The 21,330-nt window shown below is 38.9% G+C and overlaps 1 protein-coding gene across 2 annotated transcripts in view; it reads left to right on the forward strand.

Annotated features, from left to right (window-relative positions):
* The first annotated feature begins 220 nt into the window (after positions 1–220).
* chaf1b (chromatin assembly factor 1, subunit B) overlaps positions 221–21,330 on the forward strand; it is a 57,280-nt gene continuing 36,170 nt past the window's right edge. Inside the window, exons 1-2 of one of the 2 annotated variants that reach the window (XM_039743851.1) lie at positions 221–295; positions 16,914–17,065. In XM_039743851.1, the coding sequence (XP_039599785.1) occupies positions 16,940–17,065 (126 nt within the window). In that variant the 5' untranslated portion in view covers positions 221–295; positions 16,914–16,939. The remainder of the gene's footprint in view (positions 296–16,913; positions 17,066–21,330) is intronic. The other variant, XM_039743852.1, reaches the window with a different exon arrangement.

The raw sequence follows: 21,330 nt of genomic DNA on the forward strand, positions 1-21,330 counted from the left end.
TAGATTAAAATGGCTTGGAATATTATACCATAAACTATTCTGATTATTTAAAAAAAAATCTTTTAGCTAGTTTATCTTGAGAGTATCATCAGCATAGTCCATATTCCGGTGTAGATGTTAAATGTCAGGACGCATGAGGCGCACGTAATTAACGTCATCACGTCACGTATCTATGCGCTTTCTGCGCGTGTTCTCATTGGCTGGCGAGACGCAGCTCCGGTAAAGTTCAGCGCGCGCGGGAAAAGACAGGAGTACTGCATAAGAAAGAAGCCAAGGAAGGAGGCAGCTGCAGTACGTAAGTTTGTTTAGTTTGTCTACTTATTGTGTATTCAGACCCGAAATAATTTAATGCAAAGGAAGGCGAAATCATATAGTAAGAGTTAACTAGGGAGTTTGTAGCTTTAAACGCACGCGGCTTTATTTTGAAAAACTTAACCGGAGAGTCATACGGTAGCCTTTTATGTACTGTATATATTTATTACTAGAGCGCTTCGAAAATAAACTTAATATTTTAGTCACGTCAGCAACTCATTGACATAGTGTTATCGATTCTGCAGTATGTCGTAGACAGAGCGGTATACTTGAACTATTTAATAATAGCTTGCTTTACTTTTTTAATTGTTGTCAGTGTAATGCTTATCAGTAAGTTCCCGCTCCAGCGTTGTTATTTTTGTATGTCGTTCCCAGCCGCATGCGCACTGACACCAGTAACTTGTTCTATGCTCGAGTAGTTTATTAAATCTTTGTCTCAAAAGTGCATTTATAGCTTGAACATCCATCCACCTATGAGAAACGTCGGGTACACGTTAATAGAGTAGATGGAGCATGTAAATGTGTTACTTATCAGGTTTGCAGTTAGTGCAAAAGGGCCATGTAAATAGATTTTATTGTTACTATTAGTTTAATATTGGTGTCGTTAATTCGTTTTATCAAATTGTCTTTACATTCGAAGTGTGCTGTTAAAATATTTTCCAAAGAAGTTTACTGAGGTGGATTCCCAGATTGCATTTGGAATTACAAGTGTACGTGCCAATTTTCTTGTAAAATTTATGGTTTATTAAAACAGTAGTTTTTCCTAACCTCTTGATTCTTAACTGTTTTTTTTTCTAAATAACAATTTACTGAATTTATATTATCATATTCCATACATCTGAAACTTTTTTTAACGTTGTTCAGGAAAAAATCTTAAAGTAAAATTAGTCTGTGTATCAAAGTGTCTGACTTTATAAATGCCCATTAAGTGCACTTGTTTGATGTGTGATTTGGTGATCCATTCACTATGTGGTCAATTTGGTGCACTTGCTTGTTTTGGCTACTTGATGAATATACTGAACACATCAGGATAATCCAGTAATCGGTTTGCAGTTTGTCCACAGGCTGTTATATTCTTCATGTGGTTCAGCTGTTAATGTTTCTTGTCTACCCACTCTCAATTAAACCCACCTTTTCCCAATGTAAAACAATATGAACCATCATTGTGGGAGGGGAGAGAGTCTATGGTGATTTTACAATGCAGGACATACACAACACACACACACACACCAAGTAAAACAGCAAAAATAGACTTGCATTTACATTTTTTGGAATGCACAATTAAAAAGTTGGCAATGGTGGAACGTGACCATGAGGGTCTACGTTGAACTAGACCAATTAGTTACCCATTCCCAGGCTGGACATTTCAGGTTTTATATTCTTGGTTAACAGTGTTGTATGCTTTTTGTGTCTGCTATTTCTCTTCTATAAGCATTTTTGCTATCTTTTAGTATGTTGTACTTTGTGTATTATATGGAATTTTGTGTGTTTACTCATCAATAAGTAGGAGATTGTAGGTACTGCTTCATGTATGAAATATTTGGAAGGGTGGTACAGTGGTGTAATAATTACTACTGCTGCATAACAAATTCAGCATTCAGGGTTCAAATCACATGCCCACTCCCAGTGCAAAAGTTGTTAACACATTCTTTTTGTGCCTGCCTTGGTTTTCCTTTGAGTAGTACTCCCATGCCCCCCAAAGCTACGCTGGTCAGGTTAATTGGCAGATATAAAAGTGGACCTGTTTTGTTATGTATCTCTGGATGAATAAGTCCTGTGGTAGATTGGCGCCCTGTACAAATAAATATGAGTCTAAAACAGTCTGTCAGACAGAGATGCATGCTGTAGTCAGGATGTGGTGTATAAAATCAACATAAAATTGCAATTGTGGTCAATAAAACAGTGGGAAAATATCCTCCTGTCATTGGAGAGATCCTTTACCTTGTTTAAGTTGGTGGGCTACTACACTTTTTTTAAAAAAAAAAACTGGTGTAATTTCAGTCCAGTTATTTCAACTAGGGTCCAAGGTAGGTGGCAATAAATTCAGACTTAAATGAATGTTTTAATATTTTTTACATGAAAAAATTTATTGACAGATATTTCAAGGACATATTATTTTTCATTAACATTTTCAAACAGGAAGTTAATGTGAAGGGTACAGTAGTACTGCTGTAGCTCTTAAGGCTGAAGGAAAAAACAAAGTGTGGGAACAATTTTTTTATAATAAAATTGTAATATGCAAAATACGTAAAGACGATTAAGTATTCATGGCAATATACCATGCATGATTGAAAAGAAAACATTTAGTTGTGGGAAACGCCTCCTTGTACTAAGTTATAAAGCAGGAATAGGACTGTGTCTTAGAACGTACCACCTTTGTTTTAATGCCTGTATTACTCCTGCTGTTAAGCTCTTGGAACCCCAGCACAAACAGAACTCTGTCAGACTTGCACTTCTCCTCAGTGTTTTTCTTTATTGCAGGCTAATTCTTTTATTGCTGTTCTATATGTGCTACCGTGCTGGCTCATAGTGTGAAGAATTAGGGTACAAATGAGGGGCTATCATATGCATGAAGGTCAGAGAGGATGCTCTCTGATCAGTGGCTTAGAGCCGTTCCACATGGCTTTATCAGTAACAAAGTTCTTCTAAGGAAAATAAAGGGCCTCACGTATAACGGTGCATACGCACAAATATGTTGCTTACACCTGTTTCCACACTCACTCCAAAATGTATAAAAACTAAACCTGACGTAAAGACATACACATTTTCATGACCGCCTCGCACCATGTGTATGCACTTTTCTGCTCTGTTTTGCCAACTGGAAGCACCCAGTGTCAAAGCGGTGCTACGGTTTCTGTGGTCTTTCTTTTTTTCGATTCACAACCATGATGCGGGCTGTATCAAATACACCAAAATGAATTACATATCGTTTACAAGTTTAAGGCACTTGATTGTGATCATTCTGTAACAATATAATGGAGTACGGAATGGCCAAATGATTCTAAATACATAGCTTCTTTTGTGTTGTTACTCTTAGTGCACCATTGAGAGAATTTTAACCTGTTTTATTGTATTTGTGTGTGGTATCACAGCTGCACAGGTTGTTGCGAGAGTGCAAAGGATTATAGCCTACAGCACAGGAGGACATTTATAGCACACGCTGCCTCGGGAAAGCCACCAGCATCTGCATGGATTCAACTCTTCCCATGCACACAGTCTATTTGAACTTTTCTCATCTGGCAAACACTTCAGAGCCTTTCCTGCATGGACCTGGAGACTCAAACAGTTTCATCCCAAGAGCTATAAACACACTCCTCAGTCAATCAACTGCTCCTTGTAGAACTGTTTGTACTTACTGTATAAGTACAATTACCTCACTGTAAACTTGCACTACAACTGTAATATTGCAAAAACTGAGCCACTTTATGAACCATTTGCACTATATGTACATGTATATTGTACTTATGATTTCTTTATCTTAATAATAATACTATTTTATCATTTTTGTATAACAAAGGTTTTTTCAATGTTCCTTAAAAGTTTTGAAGAATAGGCGTTCTAAGCTTGCAGCCGGTTTTTCTTTTATTATAGACACTTATTATGCAGTGATTGGTTACGTGGAGAAGGAAAACAGGACGACAGGAATTGGGGTTTGGTACGTTTGACAGACCCAGTACTGCAGCAGTAAATTATTACATATAGGGTCGTGCTTATTCCAGAAAGCATTTTGCAGGAGGCAGGAACAATCTCTGGATGGTGCACCAGCTCATCACCACCGTTCCCCCACATGTTTAATATATGCATTAATGCATTTCATTATGAAAATGATATCAAGTATACATCTTAGTATTGTAAAATGTTCCAAGAGCTGTAATAATATGAATGTAATGTATTCTGTTTAGCAGTCACTGCCTGTGTAAGAGCCAGTGTGCTCCAGCCAGTGTAAGAGACAGGCAGTTTAAGAAGCATGTAGCGATTAATGACTCGGTCGGGGAACGCACAGAATACGAAGCATTTAACATGCTACTTTACTTACGATGGGATTTGAGAAGCTCTAGTAAATTAACATTGATTTTAAGATGAAGTTTACAACGGTCTACTTTAATGACGAACTATGGAGTAAGATCGCTGTCAAAAATAACTTGTAATAATTTTAAGTCATATTTACATTTCACACATTCCATTTTTGCTTGAGCTTCTGAAAGTTATACTTGCTTCTGAACATTAAGAGTACAATTCTCAAGCATGAATAAACTGTCAAAAACACGTCATTGGATGCATGAGGCATTCTCTGTCGAAGAAGAAATAATACATGTGCCACAAAGGTGGAACGATGGAGTTATTTTTGACAGCAATCCTACTTCATATATACAGGCTAAAGCTTTGGTCATCTGTTCACTTGCCACCTTGTTGTTGTGTGTTTGTGATCTAATTGGAGGTATTGGGGACTGGAGTTTTCCCTAGCAGCATGTAGTGAATGTCCATGGGCATTCAGGCCAGGCTGTGGCGCTAATCCATCAGGTGGGTGTGTCTTTGGACCCTCTATTTACTTCATTTGCAAGTCTTTGGGAAGTTTGGTGTAAAGCCCACGGAGATAACGGGAGAACGTGACTGTTTCACATGAGCCTTATTCACTTCCCACCAATTTCTTATTTACACAACTTGTGCAAAGCCAGTACTACTTCGTCGTTAAGAGCCAATCAAAATATTCTACATCTGGACATGGTCAGAAACAATGCTCTGGTAGCCCGTGGCATTTAAACGATGCCCAATTGGCACTAAGGGGCCTAAAGTGTGCCAAGAAAACATCCCCCACACCATTACACCACCACCACCAGCAGCCTGCACAGTGGTGACAAGGCATGATGGATGCATGTTCTCATTCTGTTTACGCCAAATTCTGACTCTACCATTTGAATGTCTCAACAGAAATCGAGACTCATCAGACCAGGCAGCATTTTTCCAGGCTTCAACTGTCCAATTTTGGTGAGCTCGTGCAAATTGTAGCCTCTTTTTCCTATTTGTAGTGGAGATGAGTGGTACCCGGTGGGGTCTTCTGCTGTTGTAGCCCATCCGCCTCAAGGTTGTGCATGTTGTGACTTCACAAATGCTTTGCTGCATACCTCGGTTGTAACGAGTGGTTATTTCAGTCAAAGTTGCTCTTCTATCAGCTTGAATCAGTCGGCCCATTCTCCTCTGACCTCTAGCATCAACAAGGCATTTTCGCCCACAGGACTGCCGCATACTGGATGTTTTTCTCTTTTCACACCATTCTTCGTAAACCCTAAAAATGGTTGTGCGTGAAAATCCCAGTAACTGAGCAGATTGTGAAATACTCAGACCGGCCCGTCTGGCACCAACAACCATGCCTCGCTCAAAATTGCTTAAATCACCTTTCTTTCCCATTCTGACATTCAGTTTGGAGTTCAGGAGATTGTCTTGACCAGGACCACACCCCTAAATGCATTGAAGCAACTGCCATGTGATTGGTTGATTAGATATTGCATTAATGAGAAATTGAACAGGTGTTCCTAATAATCCTTTAGGTGAGTGTATAGAGATATAGATATAAAGAGATATATATATATATAAAGAGATATATATAGATATGAGAACAACACTCATATCAATGACAAAACAATTACATTAACAATCATGTTACGTTATTAAAATTTTTCCTTTTCTTTTTCATAACTTTAACTCACTACTTCTCCGCTGTGAAGCGCGGGTATTCTGCTAGTTATAGTATATGGACAAAAAAATAGGTTCCATTTATGACCATTACGCATAGAATTTCGAAATGAAACCTGCCCAACGTTTGTAAGTAAGCTGTAAGAAATAAGCCTGCCAAATTTCAGCCTTCTACCTACACGGGAAGTTGGAGAATTAGTGATGAGTCAGTCAGTCAGTGAGTGAGTGAGTGAGTCAGTGAGGGCTTTGCCTTTTATTAGTATAGACTAGCAAAATACCCGCGCTTCGCAGCGGAGAAGTAGTGTGTTAAAGAAGCAATGAAAAAGAAAAGGAAGCATTTTGAAAATAACGTAACATGATTGTCAATATACAGTAATTGTTTTGTGAGTTTTACTGAGTAAATATATATATAAATAAAAACACACATATAAACATATACACACACACACACATATATATACATATATATCTACATATATACACATACATATACATACATACACACACATATGCACACAAATACACATATATATATATATATATACATACACACACACACACATATATATAAACATATATATACATATACATACATATCTACACACACAGCTATTTCGTATCAGTGCAGTACGCTGCTTGTTAAAACGGATAACTCCCGCTCTTACGTGCAAGTCTGCGTGGATATTATTAACTATCGTATTTGTTCAAGTTCTATTTAAATTTTAAATAGAAGGAATTTTTATTTAGTCGACAGAAATGTCTTTGGTAGGAATGGTAAAAACAGACAGGAATATTATTCCTGAATAAATCAACTCAAACCTTAAACAACTTATAATATTTTGCTCTCCATAAAAATATATCCTGTCAAAATTATACAAATTCAAATATGAACATGCTGCATAAAAAAACCTGGAAATATAAATAAAATGTGTTCCTTTCAGCAATAACAAATCAAATCATTCAGTTGTCTTTGCTCATATGTCATTTTAGAGTTGGACGCCTGGCATCTTTTTTTGGCAACAAGTTCGTTTCTGTTTGGTGTGAGATTCTGTGTTGTGGAGATTCTCAGGATGGATTGCAGGTGCTCATCAGTGAGGCGACTCCTGTGTGCTGTTTTGTTAGTCTTTATCACTGAGAAGAGCTTCTCACACAGATATGTGCTACCAAACATGCACAAGGTTCGAGCCGCATGTAGATGGACTTTTTTTGTTCTTCAAAGTCACCAAAGCGCCGTGCAAACTCAGTGCGCTCAGTTTATCAGCAAAGTGCGTATTTTGGGAACACCGTAGTGACGACTTGGTTCAACATTACTTGGCAACAGGGAAAGTGGGGCAAGTTGCACTGGTGCATTTGTGTCTCCCATAAAAGCAGCTTCACTTGAAATCACTTTGTGATTGTGCACGGTAAAACGTCCGCTGAAGTGTCAGATTCTTATTTAATTCTTCTGCTTTCTGTATGTTCTGCATTGCATTCAGGTCTTTCAGGTTACCCTGATGTTTTGTGTCATAGTGCCGTCTTAGATTAAATTCTGTAATTACAGCCACATTAGCTCCACAAATGAGACACACGGGTTCAGTAAACATATACTCAGCCTCCCATCGGTTTTTAAAGGCTCTATTTTCAGAATCAACTTTTCTCTTCAGCATCGTGTGAGCTAGCTTCGCAATAACTTGCAGCATCATAAGCTAGACTTGATTAACGCAGTAAGTGTTCGGCAAGGCAGCTGAAGCGCTGCATTATGGGATCTGTAGTTTATTGTGTTACCAGCGCTTCATATACCCGGGCCATTAATAACAATAATACAGTATATAAAATGATCTTGAGGCCCTTGCGTTTGACACATATGGACTAAATAGAACTTGAAAAGATATATTTTTTCAAATGTGATCGCGCAATTCCGATAGAGTTGACGCACTACAGCCTGCATGCCTCAATAAGTCATCCTCCCTCGCTCTTACTTTTTACCGTTCATCTAATGAATACACTGAGTATGGCTTTACCAAAACAATCATTGATGGCGAATAAAGTATCCATTATTCGAGTATGTAGATCGGGGTATATATATATACATATATATATATATACCCGCGTATCGCAGCGGAGACGTAGTGTGTTAAAGAAGCTATGAAAAAGAAAAGGAACATTTTAAAAATAACGTAACTTGACTGTCAATATACAGTAATTGTTTTGTGAGTTTTACTGAGTGTTGCTGTCATCAAGGATTTGATTATCATTATTTCTTTCAATCAGGTTCGTATTTGTAGGATGTGTTGTGTTCAAGTTACATTCCGTGTTTGTCAATCGTTGTAAAGATGACAGGTTTCATTTATCGATTCGTTTCTTACTGCATCAATAAACAGCTCGTCTTCTTCTTTATCTGAGACCCGACACACTGCATGCACGTTTTTTTACACTGTCTTCCTTTAGCGGGACATTGACTTTTTCCACCGTGTGCTTTGTTTCCACAGTAGCTGCATTTATGAATATGCTTGTATGTATCAGACGCTTCATATTTTTTTGCTGCCTTTTCAATTGTGTAATTCGTTTTGTTCAGCTCTTTGGAACTGTTGCTTTTTGTCTGTGCACTGCGTCAGTTCACGTGAGCCGCTCGGTGTACATGCATCGAAGTTTCCCAGCTGTGCTGGTGCCATGTCGTGCTATGTCCATGGCTGTATCTAATGTTACCTTAGTCCTGGCACTTAAAACTTTCTCTCGCAGTTTCGCTGAGTTTGTGCCAAACACCACCCTGACCATCTCATCTTCCTCTGCATAAGCACAGTCCTTCACCCGTTAATATTTACCCGTGGCAGTTTGCTATTGGATTGCCGCTGACGGACGGCCTTATATATGGGTAGGCACTAAATTACAAACGCCAGCGGCAGCCTGTCTATGAACTTAATTTAAAGTTTAGGTTTACATCGTGCTTTGTTTCCGAAGTAGCAGAACTCATGAATATGGTTGTATATGTCACTCGCTTGCTTCTTATTGTTTAGCTGCCTTCTCAATTATATAATGCATGTTTTCTTCAGCGCTTTTTGGGCCTCTTCCTTGTTTTCTATGTACTGCGTGATTACGTGGAAGGCGTGATGATGTCACACGAAACTCCGCCCCCACGGGTTTGAAGCTCATCTCCATTACAGTAAATGGAGAAAAACAGCTTCCAGTTATGACCATTACGCATAGAATTTCGATATGAAGCCTACCCAACTTTTGTAAGGAAGCTGTAAGGAATGAACCTGCCAAATTTCAGCCTTCTACCTACACGGGAAGTTGGAGAATTAGTGATGAATCAGTCAGTCAGTGAGTGAGTCAGTGAGGGCTTTGCCGTTTATTAGTATAGATTAAATTGGCACATACAAAAGAAAAGAAAAGAGCTTTGTTTCCTGGGATAGGCTCCAGTTTTCCTTTGCCTCTGACTCTACTCAGCATAAAATGGGTTTAGAAACTGGATGAAAAAATACACAAATAAAATGAAAATAAAAAAAAATATTAAATGTGACACCAAATAAATACGAAATGCAAGTATAAATTAAATGGGTCACGAAATATGCCTTTTATTCCTTATTCCTTCATGTCAGTCAGTCATTTTCAAAACCGCTTATTCCTAAACTGCATCGCAGGGATCTGCCGGAGCCTATCCTAGCCAGCATAAGGCGCCAGTCCATTGCAGGGCAAACATACGAAGGGGTGCCCATAAATAACCGGAATTATGGGGGACGTTTTAATGATTTTTACTTAATGAAACTTTTTGTCACCTTCAAAGTTCTCTCCTTGTACATGAATGCACTTGTCGCAGTGGTTTTCCCCACTGGTGGAAACATTTTTGGAATTACTGAAAAGGAACATTGTCCTTTGCCTGGCAGCGATTTTTCCCCCCCGCCCATATGTGGAAACAAGAAAAAAGTTGCACGGAGCAAGATCAGGTGCGTAGGGAAGGTGGCAAAGACTCAAGACACACAAGTCAATTCAAAAGTCCAACAACGATCTTTGTAAATTGCATTGTGAATGTTTAAGATTTTCGTTATTCTTAACTGTGGAAGGCTGGTCAGATCTTGATTGGTCTTCAAGTGACATTTCCCCTCGTTTGAAATGCGGAAACCACTCATAGACCTGTGTTTTGCTTAAAGCTTCCTCTTTAAATGCAGTTTCAAGCATCACTACAGTTTTAGCAGCTGTTTTCCCTGGGAGCTGTTCTTTATGATCACCGATCACAAAAATCGCAGAACACGTTTAATAAGCACCAAGAAAAACCGGTTCTGAAAGCTGTACGAACAATACAGAGCAACACCACTTGGCAGGCTGCCACAGAATACTGTAAGTATGATACACATAGGCAACACAATTCACAATTAAGTCTAGATTGTCTGCCAGGTACAGGTTCCAGTTAATTTTTTTTTTTTCCCTCATACGTACATACATACTTACACACAATTTAGTACCAGCAAAGCACCTAACCTGCATGTATTTGGACCACGGGAGGAAACACACCCTATACACGGGGAGAAGTTGCAAAAACCCATATTTAATGATGTTATGTATTTATTGTAATATTTCACAGTTCTTTGATTTATTTTGCTAATTTATTTTTGTTCTAAACATTCTCCGCACTTGGTCGTTAATCTTACTTGGTGCTTCCATAGCAAAATCGTGAGAGCTAAAAAAAAAAGCAGTGCCGTCATGAGGGGGGCTGCTTCAGAAGTTAATATTGTACAGAGCCCCCGATCTTAATATCTGTTTTTTAGTTTTGTATACAGGGGGTTCTCGGGTTTCAACGTTTCGAGTTTACAACGCTCACTCTCATAAAAACTTTAAAAATAAAACAAAAAACCGAGACATGAGAAGAAATAGGGTAAGGATTTTTTTACACTCATTTTTTCTGTTACTACAGTACAGTGTACGGTATATTTATGTCCTTTATATGAGGCTTAGATTTTGTGTTTTTATGTTCTAGATTAGATAGAAAATCTAGTTCTATACTAGATTTTGCAAATGTGTTAAGATAGGTAAGTGACTTAGGCTAGGGTGTGTTTCGACTTACACCAAAATTCGGGTTACATCACTGTTGTAGGAACGGAACTGTGTTGTAACCTGAGGACCCCCTGTATATTCATATCCTCCAAGGGTGAGCATGGGTCATAATTCCATGCCTCCCACCCCAACCCCAAATCTTTGACCAAGAGTGCCGAAATTTGAAGGTTGGGAACATTCTGCACCATCTCGCTCTCCTATACACATATAACAAACATATTGACACTCGGCTAAGGCATTATGTAAAGTTTAAAATGCACCGCTGTTAATTTCATGCTCTCACTTTGTATTGTTAATTACATGTTGTCATTGTTTAATTTCATTGTGTTGGTTTTATTTTGTTTTTTGCATTTTGCCTTTTGGGACCACTGTAAGGGGCTTAAGTATGAAGTACTTTTGCTTTCAAATACAACTCCAGCAGTCTACCTTTGTTGCTCATGCGCAGTAACAAAAATCGATTCTTTCTTCCTCGATAGTGAATGTGTTGTGTGTCTGACGTATTTTTGACAGTTTTTTCACGTTTGAGAATTGTACTCCGAACATTCAGAAGTGCAAGCGTATTTTTTAGGAGCTGCTTCACTGTGCCCCTATTTTTTTTTTTTTTTTTCTTTTTTTTCAGTGGCCCTAATACACTAACATATGACACTCCCTTTTCATGTTGACTTTGCCATCTGGCCACTTTTTTTTTCTTTTTTTTATGCGTGCTTTTACCATTTTCGTTTAACATAACACTGAATGGAAGGAGATAATTATATTGATTTGCATATACAGTATAAGAGGTTAAAATTTTTATCATATTGCAGCACATATCACAATATGTGTCCATGTAATAACAATGATTTTTTTCTTTTTTTTTTAACCAAACCATGCATCCCTAATTCATATAGCTTGTTATGCAAACTACCATCCTAGGTTAATCTTACTGAATAAAAGTACAATTAGAATAGACTGCAGTTCTAACCCCAATAAAATGATAAAGCAGGTGAGTGAGATATTATCTGCATTTATTTATCAGTTCCCTCAGCACAGTTCATATTAGCAAACAAAAAAAATGATTTTTTTTTCTTCACTGACTTAGCTTGGTAGGGCCTTTCTTTGTATTCCTGCCTCATCATCACTATTGGAACATCTGTTCTTTGCTGGGGGACATCTTGCCATGCTCCAGGAACTACAGTAGGTTTATAGTTAAAAAAAAAAAATGTAGCTGCTATTCTGACTTTGTTGTTGGATTTTAAGTGATTTATTATGCTTTGTGTTTTATTGAACAACAATATTAGCCACTGAACAATACAAGACATTATTTGTCAAAGCCTTTCACATTTACAAGCCGTAGTTTTCAGGTAAGACACTTGGTAGTGTTCACCTAAATATCGGAATACTTTCTTGCAGCCCTATAATAAATACAGAGTAATTCTGGGTCCTTGTCTTCTTTCTGTTGTGCAATATATCCTGAAGATAGTGGATTCTTTCGGGATGATGGTAGCTCCACTAATGATACACAGACATAAATATTCTTGGCTGAAGTCAAATTTCAAGAAACATTGAGCTGAATGCAAAATGCCTTTTTTACATTTTTTGTACATTTCCTTAGAGCCTAAATAAAATAAACGGCAAGTTAAAAATTTATTGTTGAAATCTGTGTGTTCAAATAGGATGTTAAAAATGAACTAAAAATAGATAAATACATTTATAGAGTGGTTACTGTCACATGTACAAAGTATGGTGAAATTCTTACTTGCTTGTGCTAATCAACATGCAACACATCACATCACCATGATTTAAAGCAGTAACAAAATGCAATTGTCAGGGTGCTTTGTTCATTGTTTGGCTGGCATTTTTTACAGATCCATATTTTTTATTAAATTCAACTTGTTCAAATGGCATTGCTTTGAATCTCGATTCAGTTTGTCCCAATATGACCCCTTCTCTTTCTCTCTTCCCTTGTCCATTTGCTTTTGTAACTGGGTTTTTTTGCAGTATGTCACTAACACTCAGTCTTCATTTTAAACATGTTAATTAGCATATGCAAGTAAGAATTTCACTTTACTGTGTATGTGTGATAATAATTACCCTATAAATAAACAAGTACAATCCTCTAAAGATGGTGTCCACACCCCACAATGAAAGTCAGTGTGATGTACTACTCTTTACATATTTAATAGGTCATCCATAAGCAGTGCAGGAGAGCAACTATTTTCTTGTTGTATATGGATAAAAATTTCCTTAGCCTCTACCAATGATGAAATTTAATAGATAGATACTTTATCAATCCCAAGGGGAAATTCAATTCTGATTTAAAGCACAAGGTACAGTATGATTTACCTTGTTTTCAGTTTGAATCTGTGGATCTTTCTGTGTAGGTAGTTAGAGGATGTTGGGTAGCAACACCTAAGATAATATTTTTACAAAAAAATCATGTTTTTAGTGGAAAAATGCTTATCCACCAAATCTATTCTAGACATGTGTACAATCTATGCTAGGATGCATTGAAGATGTTTTTGTTACTTTGCACCCTAGTCAAAACAAAATTGCATAAATGCTTTATTCTGTCCTGTTCTTGGTAAACTTAAAAATCACTGCAGCAGAAATGTTTCAAAAGGATATGGACTGTCTATAATACAGATGCATTTATGAAATTACAATTAAACGCATTCAGTAAATAAATGGACAGAGCTGACTTTGAAACAAACAAAGAAAATGAAAGTGTCTTGAAATCTGTGGTTTAAAAAATGTTGGGTATAAATCAAGGGATGCTACATAGTTCTTTGTGCCATCAAGACTGTACGTGATTTGCTGTATGCAGTTCTGATTACTCTAATTGCAATGAAGAGCAACCATGTTTTAACATGAATTAAAAGGTGTCTTCAACACTGACAGCTTAATGGAATTGAAACATTTTTAGTCATAGAAAATGTTGCATGGAAGCCTAATCCATGTACTCTGAATTCACTAAGGCACATTTAAACATATTTACTCTGTTAGATCTTAATCAAATATTTTCAAATCAAAGAAAGCTGCATTTCCAAAAATAACCTGCATTTTGTCCTCAATTAACCAATGACCAGCTTTAATTATTCTGGAGTGCTCTCAAAATGCACTAATCTTGTCAAAAAATAATACCACACTTTTAAAGAACCATTATTAACTACTATAGCAGAGAAAATATACTGTAGAAAATAGACAAATCAATATCTGGATGTGTTTTTTTTTTTTTTAATATTCTTGCCAATGTGTTGCACGTTGGTTGGACATTCAAGTAAGAGTTCCACTGTGTACACTTGACAATACTGCTACAATTTGAGACGAAGACTACTGCTATATAAGGCCTCCGCAAGGGCCTAAAGTATGGTACAGAAGATGGCTTTGCTCCAGATTGCCCTGTTCCATACTTGGCTACTGCTGAATGCACCTTCAGTAGATTCACAGTTCAAAGACACATTTAAAAGAAGCTACAGCAAGTATTCAGGGAAACTTAACCCGGTTTGATTGCACAGTGTCACTGTGAATAAACCATTTATTGAAGATTTGACGTAAATGTACAAAATGCAATGACTAGCTTGATCATAAATGGAAAGTGCTTGCTTTCTAGTTTCTTTGCAAGTTTTTGCAAAAGTGTTAGGAAATTGAATGGATTTTGTAATAAGTGAGCTTCTTAGCAACTAAAGTAAGGATGGATTTATTGAATCTGTTGCAGCTTTTGAGAAATGAAGAAAATAACACAGTTGCACACAGTTTTTTAATCTGTTGTACTTTATATTTTGTTGTCATGCTGTTTTTTCTATTTATGGAGAACTTTCAGTAAAATCTTGGGATGGTAACTGATTTTAACACAGAATTTATTATTGTGTGTTACAAAAAAGCTTTAGTTTGTTTCTGCTTCATCATGTTTCTGAAAGTGATTTAATATAGTCCTGTATATGAGTAAATAACAAAAACTAGCCAACGCCGCATAATCAGGCCGCTTTTTAAATGATTTTTAAGCACAGAGGAAAAAATAAACATTTGAAAAATCTGTAATTTAATAAACCACCAAGAAAAGTAACATTGCAGCAATGCACACTACGAACCAACATACAATTGTCCGTGACTGAAAACCGGAGGAGCGCCGTCGCGCTTTCTCCTTCCAAAGCGAAGGACGGGGTTGAACGCTCGTTCAGTATGCACTGCCCGCTTATGTGCCCGCCCCCAACTCCCTATCTGAGTCGCTTTCGTCTGTGTACAGTCCACACGCACCTGTGAGTCACGTTGACCACCGCCTCAGTCCGTTTCCACGTTGATTTTTCATTGTTTTTTGCGGTCCCGGCAGCTTTTTTTTTTTGTATATATAATCCACCAAGTCACCCGACCTTGGGGGGCTTTACAAAGGGCAGGGACGTAATCAGTGCAAGCGTATGACCCGCACGTACTGGGAATTTCTCGTTCGTGGGGAATAATTGGAAGCCGTGGTCTCCATCACAAATTGGGTTCAACGGCTTCTCCACGCCGGGTAGACACACGTTGATCCATTCAGTGTAGCGCGCGTGCAGTACCGGAAATACAAGTGCATCACAGACCTGTTAATGCTCAGTCTCACGTGGCTGAAAGCCACTTGTCCCTCTAAGAATTTGGACGCCGACTGCTGTTGGGTCGTGTAACTATTTAGCAGGCGGGAGTCTCGTTCGTTTTCGGAAATAACCAGCCAAATCGCTCCACCAACTAAGAACTGCCATGCACCACCACCCACAGAATTGAGAAAGAGCTATCAATCTGTCAATCCTGTCCGGGCCGGGTGAGGTTTCCTGTGTTGAGTCAAATGAAGCGAAAGGCTCCACACCTGGTGGTGCCCTTCCATCAATTCCTTTTAAGTTTCAGCTTTGTAACCATACTCCCCCCTGAACCCAAAGACTTTGGTTGCCCGGTTGGCTGCCCGGCGGGTCATGGGAATGACGCCGCCGGATCGCCTGTTGCGGGGCCTGAATTGGTGAAGCAGGTGAGACGGTAATGAAACAGAGGCACAGGACTTGTTGGCTTTTAAAGACTGCTTCCTTCATTGGGTTTTAACCAACACACAATCGTCCGTGCGGCGCTCAGGGTGGAACGGGAGGAGAGGAGAAGGACATCCACTCCGCTCCCTCCGTCATGCTAGTCTTCTGGTTTCTCGTTCAGTATACACTGCCTGCTCATGTGCCCACCTCCAACTCGTCACTCGAGTCTTTGTACAGTCCAGATGCACCTGTGACTCACGTAGACTTTTCATTGCTCAGTGTGGTTTTGGCTGCCTTTCTATATGTAATCCACCAAGACACCCGACCACGGTGGGAGGGGGGTGTGTACAAAGTGCAGGAGTATCTAAGAAGACGCATGTTTGTCGCGGATGCGAATTGCTGTATGTAGCGTGTAAAACAGTTTGCTATAGTGCACGCGGTCGTGCGTCGTAACCAAAAACTCGTTTTTTAAAGACTGCTCACTTCATTGTGTTTTAACCTCAGTTGTAAAGGAACGTTTTAAGGATCCCATGGGATACCCCTCGCAAACAGTTTTACACGCTGCATATGACGATTCACCTCCGCGAGAAACATGCCTCTATTAACCGTCAACGTGGGTCGGAGCTGCATGTGACCTCTACGACAGACGAATATAAATGACACCGGTTTTTCTGTGTCATCGCGTCCGAGTTGGTGGGCGTGGCTCTGTGAGTTGTCGTCGTATCCAATGGTCTTGGAGTTGGTGGGCATGGCTCCTTCCTGCGTGCGCCATAGGTGTCTCACTTGTCGGCGGCTTAGTAAATCCACGCCCCTTCCGGCGTGCTTTCCATGGTTGTCTTGCCTTAGTGAATTATATATATAGATGGATGATATCTGTTGTTGAATTTGTGTTTTTTGTTTTTTTTTTTTGTTAAAAAGGTTCTGCTGCATTACAGTGAGACACAATGAAGGTCATCACGTGTGAGATTGCATGGCATAATAAAGAGCCTGTCTACAGCATTGATTTCCAGAATGGTATAAACAACCAGATAAACCGGTTGGCTACAGCTGGTGTTGACACAATCGTACGAGTGAGTATCATTTTTAAAAGTTGTCAGCATTTCAAATAACTATCAAATCCGACCACCCAAAACTAGAAAACTGTAGCTTTTATTGTGGTTTGTATTATATCAAAAACAATAATTAGTCTTAATTTCTTCATATTATTCTGTCATAATGCTTTGTTATATTGGTTTTGCTGCAAATGTTTAGTTAATATTAATCTATCACTCCACGTGACAACAATCAACTTGTCAAACCTATATAAGCTGCTATTCTCTGGAACGAGGTCATTGGACCTGTCCCAGCAGTACCGGGTGTAAATTGGAGTCCATTCCTGAAAAGGGTACTAATACTGTGTAGGGAGTGCTGTCACATAACTAAGCTGAGTTATTCCAGATAAGGTTACCTTACAAATTAAATATCATGCACAGGGGAAGAACGCTTTGCGAAAATCGACAAAGGCTGAAAAAGAACTCTGCCGATATTCGTGTTTGTGCTCTATGAGAACTCTCAGTGCCAGGATGCAGTCAATGGTAGACTTCTTAGGTGTAAAACCAGACTGTTCCAGTCGCTGGTAGGTGAGCAAGTGATCACGGATCCTATTGAGGATGACCCTAGCAAGGATCTTACCCGGCTCTGAGAGCAGTGTTATCACCCTGTAGTTGCTGCAATCCAGGTGATCACTCTTCCCTTTCCAGTTAGGGATAAGTCCCATTTTCCTGTCAGTTGGGATGATGCCAGTCTCCCAAATAGAAGCAAAAATTGCTTGCAGTGCCAGGAGGACATCCTTACCACCAGCCTGGAGAAGTTCACCCCGGATAACACAGATCCCTGCAGCCTTTCACCCACCCCACACCTTAACCCCCTTCGGCTGGTTCACAACTTGTGCAATATCCGTGAAATTGGGTGGTTCACAGCTAATTGGAGGATCAGCCTCAAGAACCGTGAACCCAGAGATATCCAATGTCCTAACCGGAGGATCAGAACATCTGCTCAAAGTAGCCAGCCCAGCGGGTCACAGCCGCAGTGTCCTCCGTAAGGACCGTTCCATTAGCTGCCCTGACTGCAACTCTCTGAGGAACACCCGGTGCTGGTATAAACACTGGCTCCCTTTCACCTACAATGGGCTGGAATATTTTTGGATAGTTCAAATCAGACAATTTACTGCCATTGCTAAAAAGAAAAAAAACACACACAAAAACAAAACTACAACGCACAGAAACTTGACTAGGGACCAGCTGAAGATTTTAAAAAAGAGAAAATTTTGCAAGACATTTTAATTAAAAAACATATATATGTTTGTGACCACTGTGTGTTCTCCCTCTCAGCTTTCCCTGAGACATTGCCTCAAACTGCCAGATTTCTGCCTTTGTATATAGTTTATTCTTATCCCATGGTGTTCTTGATGATACTGCAAGTGAGAAAATGAATGGCTGGGAGAAAAATGTTCTTTACTGATTCTCGGCACTTCAAACAATTTTTAAATGGCAGGGCAACTCATACATACGGTATCTGGTTTACAAAGGGCTGTAATCTTAAAAAGCAAGTTCAGTATTATTTCAAGTTGAAATAATTTATTCCCAATCATGATTTATTATTATTATAATAAATGTATTATTTGCCACATATAATTATGTTCTAAAGTGAAGCATTTTTTATTAAAAAAAAATATCCTTGTCTGTTTTTGCGCTTTACAATAGCAGTAATGGATCCACATGTCCATAGGTGAATGAAAAAGCCTTAAAATGTAACTAATATGTCAATTTTTAGAATATCAAACTGTATTTTGAGATTCCACACATATTGAAAAACAGTGCATTCAGGTTTTTTAAGAAGGAAAAAAATGCAAAGCAAAACATTTTAAATGGGGACTGTGCACTTTATTCTGCTGTTCGTCGTCTTTCCCTTCATCTTTCAGGGCCAGGGGTGTGGATTCATCTTGGAAAGACATCACCAAATTCAGCTACTGAATGTTATTGTGAACTGTATTTGTTCTGTGAACAACTAGGCAATAATAACTGAAAAGGGCACACTTATGGGCTCTTATATTTTTTCACTGTTTCATTCTTTCATGGCCGCTCTAACCATGCAGTGACACGCGCTCCTGCCTCATTTAACTCACCAAGGCTTCAGAGGCACCCTGTATGCCTCATTCCCCCAGCTCCTCAGGAGCACAATCTCAGTCAGCATTTTTTCTGCCAAATGTGCAAACTGTACTAGTAATCTGTCATGTGAGGTACAACTAATAGTCTCTCCAAACACGGTGACAGATTACGTGCTTAATAAGTGCAGTGACTGTGTTCTGTGCCCTCGCCCACCCCCCAGTGCCCTCAGCACTGCTGTCACCACTGAGCTCCATTTATGCCGGTTTCTGCAGTTAGAACAGAGTAGTTATTCCTGCCTTTATAGCTCCAGGATCTGCATGAGCTTTGCATGTTTCCTCCATGGACAGGTATTTACAGATTGGTATATCTGTTTGTTGTTAAATGCCATTTCATTACATAACTGTTTAAAAAATAGAATTGCAGAAGCAAATAAGATTATAAGCAGAATAAATGCTTATAATAAATTATGTATTAATATAATAAATATAAAAGGCATTTTTTCTTAAATCAAAATCTTTACTGTTTCGAAGTGGATGTATTTGGTAAGAGTTAAGGCTTTTTCAGATACTTGGGTCTATAGGTGAATATTAGTGCCATTGTAAGCTACATGAACAATTATAAAAACAAAAAATTTTCTGTTCATGTCAGAACTCCATTTTATGTGGCAAATCAATACCGGGGATGTTCAGTTCCGATCCTGGAAAGCTACCATGGCTGCAAGTTTTCCTTCCTGACCCTTTCTTCATCAGTGAGCAATTTCTGTTGTTAATTGACTTGTTTTCCCTTTTTTTTTTTTCTTTCTTTCTTAAATGGCAGCCAAACAAAAATGACATGTGAAGTGAGCATACAGATGATCAGTTAAGTCACGGCATCAAACTTCAGCAAGTTTATTTAGAAAAAAAAAATTTATTTATTTATTTTTTTTTTTTGTTAATTAAACACAATATACAGTCCCAAACAAAAGTTTAAGACCACTTGAAAAATGGCAAAAAATCGTATTTTGCATGGTTGGATCTTAACAAGGTTCCAAGTAGAGCTTCAACATGCAACAAGAAATGGGAGTGAGACAAAACATTTTTTGAGCATTCAATTAATTGAAAATAATGATTAAATTGAAACAGGCTGTTTTACAGCTGATTAAAATTTTAGGACCACATGCCTTTCAAAGGCCAAATCTGTGCAAAGATGTGGATTCATTGTCATTTTCTGTCAGGTAGTCACACGTTCTGATGACAAAGGCAAAAAAACTCTCCCTTTTTGAACGTGGTCGGGTGGTTGAACTGCATAAGCAGGGTCTCTCACAGCATGCCATCGCTGCTGAGGTGGGACGCAGTAAGACAGTCATTTGGAATTTCTTAAATGATCCTGAGGGTTATGGAACAAAAAAGTCAAGTGGAAGACCAAAAAAAAATTTCACCAGCACTGAGCTGGAGGATCCAATTGGCTGTCCGTCGACACTGGACGATCCTCGACCCAAATTAAGGCCGTTACTGGTGCTGACTGCAGCCCCATAACCATCAGACGGAATGAGACTGAAAGGCTTCAAAAACAAAAAACGTCTTCAATGACCTTGTCTCCTTGAACGCCAAAGAACTGCTAGTTTGGACTTTGCAAGAGAGCACCAAACATGGGACATTCAAAGGTAGAAGAAAGTTTTATTCTCTGATGAGAAAAAATTTAACCTTGATGGTCCTGGTGGTTTCCAACGTTACTGGCATGACAAGCAGATCCCACCTGAGATGTTTTCTATGCGTCACAGGGGAGGGGGCGCCATAATGGTCTGGGGTGTTTTTTCCTTCAGTGGAACAATGGAGCTTCAGGAAGTGCAGGGGCATCAAACGGCCGCTGGCTATGTCCAGATGTTGCAGAGAGCATTCCTCATGACTGAGGGCCCTCGTCTGGGTTTTTCAACAGGACAGCGCTACAGTACACAATGCCCGCAGGACAAGGGACTTCTTCCAGGAGAATAACATCACTCTTTTGGCCCAACCTGCTTGTTCCCCTGATCTAAATCCAATTGAGAACCTTTGGGGAAGGATGGCAAGGGAAGTTTACAAAAATGGACAACAGTTCCAGACAGTAGATGCCCTTCGTGCGGCCGTCTTTACCACTTGGACAAATGTTCCCACTCACCTCATGGAAATGCTTGCATCAAGGATGCCGCAACGAATTTTTGAAGTGATCAGCAA

Source organism: Polypterus senegalus, chromosome 2, assembly GCF_016835505.1.
Source record: "Polypterus senegalus isolate Bchr_013 chromosome 2, ASM1683550v1, whole genome shotgun sequence".
NCBI classification, from domain to species: domain Eukaryota; kingdom Metazoa; phylum Chordata; class Cladistia; order Polypteriformes; family Polypteridae; genus Polypterus; species Polypterus senegalus.